The 17,932-nt window shown below is 41.9% G+C and overlaps 1 protein-coding gene across 2 annotated transcripts in view; it reads right to left on the bottom strand.

Annotated features, from left to right (window-relative positions):
* The window catches only part of ints4 (integrator complex subunit 4), a 60,881-nt gene that overhangs the window by 32,548 nt on the left and 10,401 nt on the right, over window positions 1-17,932 (bottom strand). For both annotated transcript variants that reach the window (XR_006311980.1, XM_043692496.1), the window contains exons 4-12: window positions 16,706-16,812; window positions 15,341-15,526; window positions 11,924-11,974; window positions 9,924-10,012; window positions 9,205-9,325; window positions 7,834-7,905; window positions 6,488-6,662; window positions 3,739-3,944; window positions 1,214-1,356 (exon numbers count right to left, since the gene is read on the bottom strand). Coding sequence is in view for 1 of the 2 variants with exons in the window: in XM_043692496.1 (XP_043548431.1) it covers window positions 1,214-1,356; window positions 3,739-3,944; window positions 6,488-6,662; window positions 7,834-7,905; window positions 9,205-9,325; window positions 9,924-10,012; window positions 11,924-11,974; window positions 15,341-15,526; window positions 16,706-16,812 (1,150 nt within the window). In the remaining variant the exon portion in view is untranslated. The remainder of the gene's footprint in view (window positions 1-1,213; window positions 1,357-3,738; window positions 3,945-6,487; window positions 6,663-7,833; window positions 7,906-9,204; window positions 9,326-9,923; window positions 10,013-11,923; window positions 11,975-15,340; window positions 15,527-16,705; window positions 16,813-17,932) is intronic.

A 17,932-nucleotide genomic window follows, 5' to 3' on the forward strand; every position in this document is an offset into this window, starting at 1 on the left:
GAGAAGTGGCCATGTAGCCCCCAAACTCCCCTGCCTTTCATTAATAGTAGCTGATCTGTGTCAATGTCCAGCTCACTTTTGCAAGTTAAAAATGATTCTGACTTCACCTCCCTTATTATTTATTCCGTCACAGGATGACTGGTTAGGTTCAATATTTATTGCCCATCCCTAATTGCCCGGAGGGCAGTTAAAAGTCAACTACATTGCTGTGGGTCTGGAGTCACATGTAGGTCAGACCAGGTAAGGAGGCAGTTTCCTTCCCTAAAGGACATTAGTGAACCAGATAGATTTTTAACCACAATCGACAATGGATTTGTGGTCATCATTAGACTCTTAATTCCAGATTTTTGTTTTTTTTTATTGAATTCAAATTCCATCATCTGCCGTGGTGGGATTCGAACCCAGATTGAATGTTCTGGTGTTACTTCAAAATGGACCTTGATCACATCAAGCCCTACCTATTGAGTTGGGTCAGAGGCCACTGACAACAAAGGCCGACAATTTTTCACATCGCCAGCTGGCGTTTAAGATGATGTGCCTCGGCGTGACCGTGTTAATTCACCACAAGAGACTCCACAAGGCAATTTTCAGGGCACAACACAGAAGGCGTGGTAAACTGAGGTTAAGCCACCTGGTTCCCTACTAGGATCTGAAGGGGTAGACTCATGACAGGGGAGGACAAGGTGTAGGCAAGAATGGCTTCCAGCTGACCCCAAAAGTCAGCACCCCACTAACTCTACCACCTTTGGGAGAGGTGGTAGCAGAGTGGTGATGTCACTGAACTAGTAATGCAGAAAATAATTGTCTGGACTCATGGGTGTGGATCCTACCATGGCAGATGGGACAAACTGAATTCAATAAAATCTGAAATTAGAAGCTAGCCTAATGGACACCATGTAATCATCGTCTTTTTGTTTTAAAAACCCACCTGGGGGTAAAACAAAATCTGGCTTCCTTTTACATGACTCCAGACCGGTTCTAGCCAGCAACACTCATTCATCCATGAATGAATAAAGAAGTCTAAATGTCTTTATCCACATTAAACATCCCTAGATAGAACAGCAGTAAGTAGATTACCACTGGCAATCCAGCAACGCCTCAATCTTAAAAATCTCTCAATAAAAACTGTGGTATGAAAATAAAGAGGTTGAAGTAAGTTTCCTCCTGTTTCAGACAATCACTAGGGACGGTTTAATCACAATGAATTACTCACTTCCAGATAGAATTCCGATCAGTTGGATACTTTGCTAGATTCTTCAGCAGCTCTACTAGTGCCAGGTGGATCCCATCCTTTGTCGACACATTTGTGTAACACAACAGCTCGTGCAAGGCTTCCCGGATGTCACGGGAAGAATCCTGAAAAACAAACGGGTACATGTATTATTTCATTAGTTTTCTTTCTTTATTCTTGTAAGGGATATGTGCATCACTGAGAAAGCCAGCATTGTTTCCCACCCCTATTTGCCCTTGAACTGAGTGACTTACTTTTCATGAGTCCATCACATTGCTGTGCGTCTGGAGTCACATTTAAGCCAGGTAAGGACAGCAGATTTCCTCAAAGAAGGACATTAGTGAACCAAGTGGGTCTCTTTTTACAATAATCAACAGTGATTATAGAGTCACCATTATTGAAACCAAGTTTCAATTCCAAATTTTACTCTTCGAATTTAAATCCCACAAGTTGCTGCAACAGGATTTGAGCTCATATCCTGAAGACATTAGCATGGGACTCTGAATTACCAGTCCAGTCCATCATCTATTCATACAAATAACAATGGAGTGAGCAATTGGATCAGGGAGGGATAACAGATTCCAATTAACTAGTTGAATCTTTTACATTAAAATATACAAGTATTGATATTACAGCATTAAAGTAGCAATATTTTATTACAGTTGTAGAGTGCTAGTGAGACTGCATCTGCAATACTATGCACTATTTTGGTCTTTTTCTTTAAGGAAGGATGTAAATGCAAGATTCACTCAACGGATTCCTGGGAATGAAAGGGTCATCTCATGAGGAAAGGTTGGGACTGTATCCACTGGAGTGTAGAAAAATTAAACATGATCTTACTGAAAGATACAGAACCATGAGGGACTTGACAGAATGTTTCCCACTTTGGGACAGTTCTGGACAATTAAATGGCAAAACAGGCTTGACGGGCTAAATGGCCTTGTTCTGTTCTTTATTCATATCATAGAATCCCTACAATGTGGAAGCAGGTCATTCAGCCCCATTGGACCCATACTGACTTTCCCAACAGCATCACACCCAGACCCACCCCATATCCTATGGCTAATCCCAGGCAATCCACCTAGTCTGCACATCCCTGGACACTATGGGCAATTTAATGAACGTCAGTCCACCTAACCTACAGAACTATGAACTGTGGGAGGAAACCGGAGCATCCAGAGGAAACTCGCAGCAGAAACGGGGAAAGTGTGCAAATTCCATACAGACAATCAGCCCAAGGCTGCAATTGAACCCGGGATCCTGGTGCTGTGAGGCAACACTGCTAACCACTGAGCCACTTTATGTACAACCTAATAATGTTCATGGCCGTTCTTTAGGTCAGGTCCATAAGATCACACATTTATCAACTTTATTCTCAATCGCAATATGCATTTTGGGAGGCAGTGTTACAATAACAATGTCACTGGGCTACTAAATCAAATCTTCAGGTGTTCGAATCACCCAATGGCAGATGATGAATTTTGCATTCGATACAAGTCTGGATCAAAATGTTAGCCTAACAGTGACCATGTAATCATTGTCCATCTTTGTAAAAAGCCTGTGGTTCACTAAAGTCCCTTTCGAGAAGGAAATCTGCCATCCTTAGTTGGTCTGATGTACATCTGACTCCAGATACATAGCAATCTGGTCGACTCTTACTAATGATTAGATTCCCTACAGCGTGGAAACAGGCCCTTCAGCCCAACAAGTCCACACCGACTCGCCGAGGAGTAACCCCACCCAGACGCATTTCCCTCTGACTAATGCACCTAAGAACATGGGTAATTTAGCATGGCCATTTCTCCTGACCTGTACATCTCTGAACTATGGGAGGAAACCGGAGCACCCGGAGGAAACCCACGCAGACACGGGGAGAACGTGCGAAATCCGCACAAACAGTTGCCCGGGGCTGGAATTGAACCTGGGTCCCTGGTGCTGTGAGGCAGCAGTGCTAACCACTGAGCCACCATGCCGTAATGGACAATAAATGTTGGCCCACTCGCGTTTCGTAAATGCATTTTTTAAAATAAAAAACATTCTTTTGCACTTCTAAAACAATTAAAATAACCCAAGATGTTCATCAGGCACATTTTCAACAAAAAAATTGAAGCAGAGTCAAGTTAAGGTGATGAAAGCAACAGGAACTTGGTTAAAGAGGGGTCGGTTTTCAGGACTGTTGAATAAAGAGAGACTTGGAGGGGGGATATAGACTGAAGATTTAATGTTCAGAGGTGACAATAAGATGCATTTTTTTTAATACCTTGAATCATGAAGATTTGGGATGCGCTACTTAAAAAGCAAAGCAGATTCAACAGTAACTTTCAGAGGAGCATTAGATAAATACTTGATGGGAAAAACATGGGTGAAGGGAAAAAAAGAAGTGTACAACTAACTGGACAGCTAGCAGAGAACTGAGGTCCCAATGGTTTCCCTGTGTTGTATCATTTTATGCAACTGTGTGGGGTGCAGAGGACACTTATAAGACACAGAAGCTAAAAAAAAATCACCTCCAGCACTGCCAGCACAGTGTCCAGCTGATCCTCACGCAGTCGAATGTGACAGGATATTTTACGCAGAGCATGTATTGATCCAAGTCGCACTTCCTCAATTTCATCGTTGAACATGTCGACCAGAAAATCCAGGCACTTCTCAGCAAAAGACGCCGAAGCCCGAGCCAACAGACAGAGCGATTCCACGGCGGCGTTACGGACCTCTGTGGTTCAAAGGGCAACAAAAAAATCTCTTATAAAATGTATTAGGAGTGTGGAAATATTCTGAAAAAAATAGACAATACTTGCTATAGGTACCAGCTGGGTTCAGTGGGTAACACTGTCACTTCAGCAGCAGAAGGTCCAAATCCCACTCCAGAGGTTTGATTCGGAGATGCCGGTGTTGGACTGGGGTGTACAAAGTTAAAAATCACACAACACCAGGTTATAGTCCAACAGGTTTAATTGGAAGCACTAGCTTTTGGAGCGACACACCTGACTCACGACAATGTGAATCACCTGATGAAGGAGCGTCGCTCCGACAGCTAGTGTGCTTCCAATTAAACCTGTTGGACTATAACCTGGCGTTGTGTGATTTTTAACTCCAGAGGTTTGAGTATCTAACTGCAACCAATGCCCATTGTGTTGTCAGAGGCACCACCATTTAAATGAAATGATGAATTGAGGGCCTCATTGCTCTCCCAAAAGGTAAAACATCAAAAAAATACTACTTAGGAGAAAAGGAGTATCCAGTCCAATTACTATCCCTCAATGAATATCACTAAAAGAATTGAGTCATCAGTACATTACTGTCTGTTAACCTTCCTGCTGCGCTTGGCTATTGGTTCATGGGATGCGAGTGTTGCATATTGTGCCCATACCTAATTATTGATTAAAGAGCTGAATGGCCAACTCTTATTCCTTGTTGTATGTCATAGATATCTTTGAAGTTGGAAGGACTGCACTGATGAAGGGAAAGAAAGGTATTTCCAAAAAAAAAGGCACTTCCTTGGAATGCAACGTCATAGTGAGATGATCTGCAGCATTCACTAGATGGCACTGTTCAATGTGACTGGCCCATCAGTGCAAAGGATCAAAACAAAATTAAAGCACAAATCAGGTTTCTGTGATCTTTTGCACCAGTTTAGAAAATATTGGGATGGACAGGGGTCCTTGATAACACAAATTGTCAGGGTGAGTTTCATTGCAGCCAATGAGGCGTTCAAGACAGCTCATTACAATTAAAGATACCAATGAGCGAGAGCAGCATCTCCATTACAGTGGGAGTGCTACCTCCTGACCTCACCAATAACAACCCAGCTCTAATACAAGGCTTTGCCTCCTTGCCCCGGACTGCAGCTCCCAGCCAAGTAAACAGTTTCTATCTACCCTGCTGAATCTCACAAATAACTTAAACACCTTAGTCAGGTTTATCCCCTAATAATGCTATGGGAATAGAGTTTTAGTTTTTGAACTTTGCTCTCATAATTCAACCTGTTTTAGCCCAGGTCTCATTCTGGTGAAAATTTACTGTACCCGTTCCAAGGTCAATATATTCTTCCCGAGATGCAGCATCCTGAATTTGGAATAGCTGCTCTAAAAGTGCTTTAAATAGAATTTTATAAAACTGTAGCACAGTTTCCATCACTTAATTTTTTTTTCCAATCTTAAAAATGTCTCTAATGATGTCAGTCAGAGGATTAATTTTGTCGCTTTTAAAATATTACAGTCAGTAACACTCTCCAAATCTAATATATTCCTGATGAACACATAGCTAGGATCCACAGAGAGGGTATGAATGAGTAACCAAGTTACTATCCTTAGTGACACAGTTGGAAGACACAAGTTAACCAGATCATGTGATCTTTTACATGTGCTTCGGTTTAGCATGTGAGCCAGCCCTTGGCAGAAACTGATAAATATACAGTCTTTGCATCGCTCTCTGATAATGAGAATTACAAATTGAGGAACTCCACTTTCTTGCCTTTTTCCTAAACTCTCAATTCCCTTAGTGACTAAAGATCTAGCTCGGCCTTCAGTATATTTATGACCCAGTCATTAATGGTACACTAATGACCTTTCGGGAAGGAAACTGCCATCCTTACCTGGTCTGGTCTACATGTGACACCTGACTCACGACAATGTGATTAACTCTTAACTGCCCTCTGGGACTTAGGTACAGGCAATAAATGCAGATATCCCGTGAATGAATAAAAAAAAGGTCACGCCAACCCATTGCAGTAAAGAATTCTACAGACAGACTACCCTCAGAGAAGAAATTCTTCTTTAAATAGGTGACCCCTTACTCTAGATTATGATGTGGAGGTGCTGGTGTTGGACTCAGGTTATGGTGTGATTTTTAACTGAAATTATAGGCTCTGGAATTCTCCTCACAAAGGGAAGTAACCTTTCTGCCTCTATCCTGTCAAGTCTTCTAAGAATCTTGTAGTTTCAAGAAGATCACTTCTTATTCTTCTAAACTTCAACAGGAACAGGCCCAATCTACTCAACTACTTCTCATAATATAACCTGGTGAACCTTGTGGACTGCCTCCAATGTCAAGATGATCTTCCTTTAGATAAGGGGCCCAAAACCATTCACAATATTCCAACTGTGGTCTCATTAGTGCCTTGTTTAATTTTAGAAACCTCCCCACCCCTAACTATTTTTATACTCAATTAACATCGTAACAAAGCTGCCTTGCAACTACTTCAGCACAGAACATGATAAAGACATCTTAGAAGCACAAAGATCAGTCCCTGCTCACCGTACATCTCATCCTCCAGCCCATGAACAAAGGCTCCACAGGCCCCCGAGTTGATCAGGTTGACCGTGTAGGTGTCCACTGCTTCCTTAGGGGCATCGTCGCCCCACTTCCGGCCGCTGGAGAACTCACCCGATGTGTAGAGCTCTTTGGCTCGCTCGTGAGCACTCCGCTTTCTCTGTGCAGAGGTGGAGACAAAGTCAGAAAACCACTGATTAGGATCTTGGAAGCTCATGAAATGAAACTTACACAAACTCACGTGCATTTGAATTGCCCTTTCACCTCCTCAGGATGCCCACAAAGCACTGCACAGATAAAAGATTTGCTTTTGAGATTTGTCTTTTCCTATCAATTTATTATTTTATTCCTTCTTGGGATGTGGACGATGCTGGCTGAGTCAGCACTCATTGCTCAACACCAGCTGGCTTTGAGGTGGTGGTCACGAGCTGTCTTCCTCAGTTATTGCAGTCTGCCCCAATGACACTGTCGAAACAGTGATACATTTCCAGTCAACAGAGTGAGTGGCTTGGAAGGGAACTTGCAGGTGGTGTTGTTCTTATGTATCTGCTGCCTTTACCCTCCGAAATGGCAGATAGTACAGGTTTCAAGGTAAAAGCAGCCAAGTGTAATAATATAAATCAGTCTGGGGATGTCTAATTTGTCCACAAGTTTAAAATCTTAGACAAAATAAAAACACTTCAACAAATTACAGGTCGTTCTGCTATAACACACATTTCATCAGTGTGAATTGGTTTTAACGCGATTGACAAATACAGGATGCTATTCCTAAAGCGCAAGCTTTTAATACGAGTGTCAGCTATAATGTGATTAGATTGCCAACATTTTAAGTACTATTTGTATCGTGCAATTCTCATATAGCGCAGGGTCGCACTTGAACAGGACTATCGTGCTATAGAAAAAATTACTGTACAACAATGTATGGAGCACTGGTAATACAACAAACAGCTTCGGTCTCTACTCAGAAGTGTAATTAAGGAAAAGAATCTGACATCGAGTCTCATGCTACAACTGGTGACAGAACATTAGGTCAGAAAGATAGATTTGAATAACCATCATTAACAGAAGGTGACGGTGGGGGTGGCAAAGGTTCATTCTGAATCTTACGGAAGCTCAAGCAGCCGAAGACACGACCACCGACGGTTCAGCAATGGAAATCAATACTGCCCAACAATCTACCCTGTGATCTCAAAAGTTGTAGGAGGCTACCAATAGAGAGGCCAAGGCCATGGAGAAATTTGAAAACAAGGACTGGACCTTTATCAGTAATAAAAAGGCAAATTTATGTAATATACGTTACTGGACAAGTCATACAAAGAAACATAAAATACCTTCAGATCGGACATCAATTTCTTATCAAGAGTTTGTTCCAGAAACTGAACACTGACTTGGTGCATAGATCCCTGGAATAGAACATGACCATCAGCAACAACGTTGTGGGTATGATTATCAGACAAGAAAAAAGGCATTTATATTGCATCTAAAAAAAATCCTCCAAACCTTGTAGAGAAAAGGGAAGAGATGGAGGCATAGTGTTTAATGTCACTACACAAGTAACCCACGTTAGAATCTAAATCTACAAATAGAATGTTAAGCACCAAGGAGTTAAAAAGTATAAAGGTAAACAAGGGGTTGTGAACTAACTGGTTAATTATATTCAAATGTAAATAAAGAAGAATCTTGGGAGTTTTGTGGTGTGTAGTTGATTGAAATAAAATTTTAACCAGAAAGTGCATGCCTAGACTTTGCATAAAAGCATTTAATTTCTAGCAAAGAACAATCCAGAAGTTCTAATGATGTTCTTGAGATATGGATTCAAACATCGCCATGGCAACTGGCAGTATACATTAATAAATCTGGAATTGAAAGCTAGGCCTATTAATGGTGACCATTAAACTATCAATTTTTGTGCAAACCCATTTGGTAATTTCCTTTAGAAAGGAAATCTGTCACCTTTACCTGGTCTGACCTGTGTGTGTGAGCCCAGACCATAGATGTGGTTGACCCTTAACTGTCCTTTAGATTACCCATCTGTTATACAGTTGAAGGGTAATTAGGGATGGGCAACAAATGCTGGTCCAATCAGTAATGGCCACATCCCATACAAGAATAAAAAGACTGCCATTTATATAGAATTCCTCACGGTCTAAAACGTTTGACAGTTAAGTATTTTTTTCAAGTGCAGATATTATTCTAATGTAGGAAATGTGGCAACCAATTTGAGCATAGGAAGCTCCCACAATGTGCTAATTAGATGTTTGGTTGAGGGGGGAATATTAGCCAAGAGGACACAAACTTACCTGCCCTCCAAAACGACAAAATAGGATTTTTTATATCCACTGAGGGGGCAGAATGGGGCTATGGTTTAACATCTCATCCAAAATTTGCTGACAGTGCAGCGCTCTTTCAGTATAACACTGGGAGCATCCGTAGTGAGACGAAAGTGAGGACTGCAGATGCTAGAGATTAGCGTCAAGAGTGTGGTGCTGGAAAAGCACGCAGGTCAGGCAGTATCTGGAGTGAGATCTAACACTGACAGTTTTCTGACTCAGAGAGAGAGCTCTCAACTAAGCCACCACAGAAGCCTTGTTTCTCATGGTTAGAGTATAACACAAGAACTAAGTATAGCACAGGCACAGAACTCAACACAAATGATTATTATCCAGTAGCGCTAAGCAATTAATCACCAAGATAAAACCTACCAACAGCTTGGCTGCTTGTACTCTCACTAGCCAGGATCCGTCATTCACCATGTGACAAACCTTCCCGAATGCATCATCGACGAGGCGAATTTCCTCATTGGATGACGGAATAGGAACTATACTAAAGCAACGGAGACAGTCTTGTGAAGATAGGGACATTGTGTACCAATTCATGCAGGCCGCTGAAAGAACATCCTCAAACCTTCCTTTTACTCCAAGCACCCACTTTCATTAAAAGACACTGACAAATTAACCCCACAAAGAGCAAACAAAGAAACCTACTACCCATACAGTCACTAATCATTCACTTGTACATAAATATTACATAGGGGGTTAGGGACAAGGAGGGTGCCTTGCTTGTGGAGTAGATTCAAAAACCGCAGCTTGTCCCCAGTCAAGCATCTTCTAAGTAGCCGGTTCTTTCATCATTGCAAGGTGAATAGGAAGAACGTTTGGGTGTTGGGGGAGGAATGATCTGTAACTGCATGTTTTCTGGCCCAACACGACAACCATGCCCCACCATCCCAGCTCGCACTTTCCCCCTTTGACAGCAATTACAGTTGGAACATATGTCTTGTCTGATGTACAGTACACCTCTTGTCTGCTGACCATCAACATCCCACAATCCTTTAATCAATGAGACAACATCACATTGGGATTTCAGTTCAAGAGTTGAGTCTAAATCTCCTTCAGATATGCATTAATGAAGTAACACCAACCTGTCAGGATATAGCTGACTGAGGACCCACACTAGCTGCACGGCCACAGAGCGCACTTGCTCATAGTCGTCTGATAAAGCTTTGCAAGCCTTTGTGAAAGGAAACAAGATAAAGCAAAGCAGTCAGCATCACTCATGTTCAACAGCACATTTTGTTGATGCCTCAGAGGGATGCAATTAGACTGACACAAATTGTCTAATGGCCAAAGATGACGATATTGTAGGTATCTCCTATCTTCTTGACCGAAGGAATGTAGGTAAAGATGTGAAAAGTTGAGTATGATGTGGGAAAATATGAAATTGCTCATTTTAGCAGGAAGAATACAAAAGGAACATGTTAACTAAATGTTGAGAGATTACAGAATCTGAGATAAGGGGGATCCAGGTGTCCTAGTTTATGAATCACAAAAGACTAGTATTTAGGTATAACAAGTAATTGGCAAAGTTAATAGAATGTTATTGTTGATATTCAACAATGGGAAACTGGGATTTGCCAACTATTGAGAAATCGAATACAACAGTAGAAAGATTATGGTTTAGTTATACAGGGCATTGGTGAAACCACATCTGGAGTACTGTGTACTGTACTGGTCTCTATTTAAAAATATATATAACTACATTGAATGCAGTTCAGAGAAGATTTACTATGTTAATGTCTGCAACAAGGAATTTGTCTTGTGAGGTAGATATTTTTAATCAAACTTGTTTAGAGATGTTTTTACACACCTCTGGGACATGAACATAGACTTCCTGTTTCACAACTTGGGAAACTACCACTATACCAAAACAGCCTGCTGTCACACAAGTTAGGGTTGTCCAGGTTAGGCTTATATCTGTGGGAGTTTAAAAGAGTAGAAGGTACTTTGAATATCCTTAAGTGTCTTCACAGGGTGGATCTGCAGACAATGCTTCCCCTTATGGGAGAATTTAGAACTAGGGGGTCACTGTTCAATAAAAAAGAGGCTTGCCTGTTTAAGACAAGCAAGACAAAATTGTTCTCTTAAGAGGGTCATGAGCTTTTGGAATTCTCTTCCTCAAAGTGCTGGAAGAAGAGTGCTTAAATAAATTTAAGGTAGGGGTGGATAAATCCTTGGAAAGCACGAATCTGAAAGGTTATGAACCTATGAATTAGGAGATGAAATAGGTCATTCACCTTTTGAAGCCTGTCCCACCATTTAGTAGTGGTTTCCATCAGAATTTTATATTTCCATCAACCTCCAATAAATTCTGATTCGTTACTCTAAAACTAAAATTTATCTACGTTCACCTTAAAAGTATTCAATGAACCCACCTCCACACCTTCTGAGACAGAGTGTTTCAGGTCACTCACCCCTCAAAGAAAACATTTCCCAACAGCATCTCCTGCTCTTGGACTCACTCAGAAGGTAATCATTCTTTCCACGTCCATTTTGTCAAGACTATCTAGAATTTTATATACGTCAACCAAAATATGGGGAAAGGGGGAAGGACTGCTGGTGAGTTTAACCCAAAAGACACCATGTCTCAGGCAAGGGGTGGAGTTGAGAAGATCGAACTTTCAGGTAACCTCACCCAGTACAGGACTTGAACCCAAACTTTTGGCATCACTCTGTAGCTTAAACCAGCTGTCTAGCTAACTGAGATAACTGACCCCAATCTAGCAAAGCTCCTCTGAATCCCCTCCAACACATTTACATCCATTCTTAAATAAGGAGACCAAAACTGTACATGATCCAGATATTATAGGGAGTCGATGGAATTATGGGGAAGAGGTTACAATTAGGTCAGTCATGACTACTTTAAAAGTTTCAGGGGCTAAATAGCCTACTCCTGCACCTAATCCTTATGTTTGTATATTTGTACTCTGTTAAAGCCCCTCAAGAAAACCTCTAGCAAATTCCCTTCAATGCTCTCCGCACCAAGGAGAATGATCCACATTCTCCAGAGCCTCCACAGAGTGCCCTCAAGCCTTCTCATAAATCCTTTCTGCACCCTCTCTTTGATGCTTTTGTGTGTGCTTACCTGACAGTAGATGATCTGCTGCAACTTCATTCCCCGCTCATGCAACTGCAACTAGGATAAAGCACAAAAGAAAATGCGCTTATTCTCAGCAGAGTAGCCCGACAAACAGCTCACAGCTGCACTGTAACTACCATGTTATGGCCTGTCTTACCTATCGACAGAAGAGAAGGCAGACTGACCAGTGACCCTGCAGATGAACACTGCTATCACAGACTTGCCACCCACCCTGCCTGTTGAATTTAAACTTGCATAAGAGATCTATATCAAATTTCGGGTCATCGTAAAGCACATCATATCCAATGAAGCAATACTTTTCAAACTGCTGTAATGTAACAAATGCAGTAGCTGGGGTAAGATAGCGGCACAGTGGTAATTCAATTAATCAAATCTCATATCAAACACTAGGTCCACTAATGATAGATCAATATAATAAATCTATAGATTTATGGATATTAAAGATATCAAAGGATATGGGATAATGTGGGAAAGTGATGTTAGGTTGAAAACCAGTTGCGATCTAGTCAAATGTTGGAATAGGCTCGAGGGGCCAGTGGCCTGCTCCTATCTACTGTGTCCCTAAATAAAACACAAACAACCCAGATTTTCTAAGCCACAATTAATACTTTGTTTATTGATTTATTTTGCTGTTGTATGCTATGTGGCAATCATGTAGAACCTCTACAGTGTGGAAACAGGTCATACAGCCCAACAAGTCCACACCGACCCTCCGAAGAGCATCACACACAGACCCATCACCCTACCCTATATTTCCCATAGCTAACACATCTATCCTCCACATCCCTGGACACCACGGGGCAATTTAACATGGTAAATCCACCTAACCTGCACACCTTTGGACTGTGGCAAGAAACCAGAACACCCAGAGGAATCCCATGTAGACACGGGCAGAATGTGCAAATTCCACACAGTCGCCCAAGGCAGGAGTCGAGCTCAGGCCCCTAGTGCTGAGAGACAACAATACGAACCACTGACCCACCGTGCCGCTCACCATGATCCCACTCTCATCCTTCTGAATTTAAATGTTGTGTATGCGTGGTTAGTCAGTCACAAAGCAACTCCCATTGTTCCCCCAAAAGCTGTTCCCTGGCTCAAAGAGACACTGAACTTGATGTTTTTCAGATAGGCAATAAACTGGGCCAGGCTCCGATCAGTCTGGTTTAGTACAGAGGTGAAAAGGATTTTGAGAGGCCTTTTGTTTATATGTAAACAGATGAGACTACAGGACAAAATGGTAATACTTTAGAAGTGACCTGTATAAAGAGAGGGGTGGGATCAGCTCTCTAGAAGAGTTGAGTTGACCGGTTTTAGTTCAGTCTTGAACTGGGAAGTTCAACAGGGAGCTGTGTGGAAACTCTCTCTTTTCTGCCCTTCAACTTCAACCTGTAAGCATGTGTTTCATTTATACTGTGTTTTAAAGAGAGTTTGCTTATTGGGACTGTTGTGTATATTCGGAACAGCATAATTAAGTCTAGTTGGATAGGTTGAGTTCTGTTGGGGTTCTTTATTCTATTCTTTATGTTTGATTGCGTTACTTTGTGAATAAATTTTTTGCCTGTTTTAAAATCTAGTAGTCTACCTAGCTATCTTACTCCAGGTAATTTTGACTGTACACTTACCGAAACAAGTTGCAAAATTACGGTCTAGGGCTGCCTGCGTAAGAATGTTTTGAGTGGTCTGGCCTAGTCCATAACAAGTCAGAGAAAACAATCTCATGGCAAACAAGGATTGCCAGTGCAGTGACAATGAGGCAGCTTTAAGGACCACAACAGAGGATCAGCTGCAGCAAAATAAAGTGCTATTGAATGTTAGGGGTGTATATTTATATAAAGCAAAATTCTGTGAGATTCTGGAGATTTGAAAGAATCTGAGAAACATCTGAGTCAGATAGGACTCTTCTTCAAAACTGGATTTCCAATATTTCCTGCTTCTCTATCCACTAAAGCTCTATATTTCCAGAAATGTCCTTGTTGCATTTAGATGCTCCACTGTTCCAGATGGAATTTAAATTCAACTTTAAAAATCTGGCATTGAAAGCTAGCCTGCCGAGGGAAATCATCAAACTATCACTGATTGTAATATCAGCCTATCTTGCTCACTAATATACTTTAGGGAAGAAAATCTGCCAAGCTTACCTAGGCTGAGTTACTGAGGACTCCAGATCCAATGTAATGACTTTTAACTGCCCTCTGAAATGGCTTAGGAATCCACTTGTTTCAAGGACGAGCAACAAGTGCTGGCCTTGCCTGCAATGCCCACAATGCATGAAGAAATAAAACAAAATAATCTGAAAGCTCCTCAGGCACCTTTGGAATTCAATGGTCTATGCTGTGAACTCTAATCTTTTGCATTTCGCCAACCTCAACCAGTTATCTGAGCCTTGAGATACACAATTCCTTTCCTAATCCCTTCTGCTTTTCACTGCTCCTTTTAAAACACTCCTTAAACATCAACCTCTGATGAGGCTTTCGATCACCTATTATAATATATCCTTACATGGCTCAATGCCACACTCTGCCTGACTCATGGTCCTGTGAAGAATTTTGGGATGCTTTCCTACATTAAACTGATAAAAGCAAGCTGTTGTCTGATATCACAGTAAAAAATGATTGGATCACATATAGCATCTTCAAAGTTTGTGAGAAGATGTGTAGCTCGGGTGCTCATTGTTGTGGTTCTGGGAACAGCCAGGGAATTCCTAGAGGCATGGCACTCATCCACAGATTCAATCAATAAGCACATCGACCTGGACCCAATACACTGGCCACTGCAGCGGACAGCTGGAACTGACAACCGGAAGCGGCAGAGATAAACCACTATAAATGCCGGAGGAAACATCACAGAAGCGCTTCATAGGAGGCTCCCAAGCACTGAGGATGTCACCTAGACAGGGGACGAAACGTCTGCAACACAAATTCCCAGCTCGGCGAACAGAACCACAACATATAGCATCTTCCATAATCACTGGACTTCAGTCAACATAGTGTTGTTTTTGAAGCATAGTCACTGCTGTGATGTTGGAAATGCAGCCTTTTTTTCTTTTACACACACATCAAAAACCCACAAATAGCAATGTGATAATGACTGGATTATGAATTTTGATTGATGTTAAATTTTATGATAATTATTGGTTGAGACACAGGAGAGAAACCTGGTCCTTTGTGTAAATATTGCCAAGAGTTCTTTTACATCATCTGGAAAATTCAGAAGGGTGCTAATTTAATGTTTTGTCAAGAGACAGCTCTTTTAATAAAGCAGCACTCCCTCAGTACCGCACTGGGAGTACCAGTCTAGATTGCGTGCTGAAGTCTCTTTAGTGAATTTGAACCCACAACCTCCTGTGTGCTAATCTGATGGGAATACCTACTGGATAGGCCACAGGCATTAATCCAAACTCACCATTGCTTTCATTGCTGCTGTTCGTACACGGGGATCCTGGTCAGTGAAGGAGTCGCTAATGATTTTCTGCACATCTCTGGCAGCAAGGTTTTCCAGCTCCTTCGTCACCAGCTTATCCAGAGAACCCAGGCAACCGATTAGCTGCAAGCATTTATTCCGCACCATATGTGAGGTGTCTGCTAAGTGCTGAGTATGGTAAAGAAAAACCCTTAAGAGTCACACATAAGGTAAAGGTAGAAAGGTTTTCGTTTATATAACATCTTGCTTAACTGTAGGATGTTTCAAGATGCTTTACAGCCAAGGAGATAATTTTTGAATGCTGCAGCTTAGGAATTGTGGTATCCACGCACAACAACTCACACAAACAGCAATCACCAGATAATTTACTTTGTTGGTTGAGGGGTGACTATTGATCAGAACACTGGGCAGGAAATGCTTCAACTTTGGCCAAGATAAGAACACAACAGACTGAAGCTTGAGTAAACCTGGTATCTCTTCCTCAGTAAATTTTTCAGTCTCTCAGCCCACTGAAATCTATGGACCCATCTAATTCTGGCCTTTTGTGTACCTTCAATTTTAAATCGCTCCATCACTGGCAACCTTGGCTTCAACCAAATGGACTGTATTTATGAAATTTTCTCTCAAACCTTTCCACTTCTCTCTTGTCCTTTAGGATGCTGTTTGAAGCCTTCACTTTTGATCACACAGTTGTTCAGTTTGCTGAACATCTCCTTGTGTGGCTGAGCATCATATTTTGTTTGATAATGCTCCAGTGAAGTGCCATGAGACATTTTATAACATTGAAGCTGTGATATAAGTGCAGGTGGATTGAGTTTAAGATGGGTGGAGTTAATGAGATTTTCCTGTTCCCAAAATATTTCCAGAGGTAGCCCAAAAGAAATAATTTCCTCTGTTGTTTCGCTGCCCTTACTTGCAAATAAAAATAAAGAGACCTGTTAAAGAGGAAATGGTGCCCAGTTATCCAGAGGCCCAGGACAATGTTCAGATGAGATGCATTCAAATTTCATCCTTGCAACTGGTGAAATTGACATTCAAACAATAAGTTAAATCAATACGCTGGAATGGTCTCAGTAACAATGGCCACGAAACAATCATTGATTGTTGTACAAGTCCACCAGCTTCACTGGTATTCTTTAGTGAAGGGAGTCTGCTGTTTCCCTACCTGGTCTAGACTACATGCGACTCTAGTCCAACAAAGTGCAGTCTGAAATGGCTGAAAATTCCATTCAGCTGCACCAAACAGCTACAGAAAAGTTGAGGAGTTAGGGGTGGGTAACAAATGCTGGTCTTGCAGGTGATTCCCATGATCCATGAAAGAATAAAAATAAATTAACCCATTCTTACCTTACATCCAATCTCAACCAACCGGAAGCTGAGGGGCAGATTGTCCTGAAGCTGAAGGCCAATCACCAGAATAGTGTCCAGTAACTGTGCAAGAACATGGTGAGACTCTGCAACAAGATAGCACATCTAAAAAGAAATATCCCGTAAGACTGGCAATCTACATTCATAATTTGCATTAACGTCTACAAAGCACAAGTCAGCAATGTAATGGAATACTCTTCACTTGTCTGGATGGCTGCAGCTCCACCAACACTCAAGCAGCTCACAGCTATCCAGGACAAAGCAGCTTGCTTGATTTACATCTCATCTAACATTTTCAACATTCACACTCTCCAGCACTGACACAGGTGGCAGCAGTGCATACTATTTACAAGATGCACTTCAACTCAGAGGGTCCTTAGATAGCACCTTCCAAACTTGCAAGCTCAACGACTTAGAAGGACAAAGGCAACAGCTACATGAGAACATAGCAAGCAGTTAGAAATGCATTAGCACTTGGCCTCCACTGCAAGAGAATTCAAGTACAGGAGCAAGGATATCCTCCTGAAGCTGTCCAGGACCTTGGTAAGATCACACCTGGTGCACTGCCTGTAATTCTGGCTTCTTGCCCAAGAGAAGATGAGCTTGCCATAGAAAGGGTACAGTGAATAACTGAGCGATTTTCAATGAATTGATTTTATTGTCATATGTATTTTACAGTGTGAGAAAAACAGCAAAATACAGTGAAAAGCTTTTAAGTGTTGTTGCAACTTGCAGCTTAAGATACAGCTTAAAGAGAGTCCATCAGTCCTGAGTCAGCCTGCATTGCCATCCCTCCTCACTGTCTACAGCAGACCCAACCAACACCAAAGTTGCCATTCTCCAGGTGTAACCTCTCACTGCTGAGCCGATTCTCCTCCGCTGCCACCTCATCACCACCTGCACTGGACCCACCAACGTCAAAGTGCACATTTTGTCATTGGGCCCACCTCGTTGCGGTTGCTGTGATGTCCTTCCACCACAGCTTCACCGCCGGTTGTCCCAAAAACCAACCAACAATGAAATCACCAATCCTCAGGTGCCATTTTATGCTGCTAGGCCTGTATCGCTGAGGTCATCTCCACTCACCTAGCAGCCGCCAATTCAGTTGCCAGATCCCATGCTCGCCCGGAAAAGTAAGTAAGAGCTCACCGCTATCAGGTGTGCTGGGATCTCTCGCTGCCTTCCAAACTCAGGACAAGAGGTAAG

This window comes from Chiloscyllium plagiosum, chromosome 6, assembly GCF_004010195.1.
Source record: "Chiloscyllium plagiosum isolate BGI_BamShark_2017 chromosome 6, ASM401019v2, whole genome shotgun sequence".
Classification (NCBI taxonomy): Eukaryota; Metazoa; Chordata; class Chondrichthyes; order Orectolobiformes; family Hemiscylliidae; genus Chiloscyllium; species Chiloscyllium plagiosum.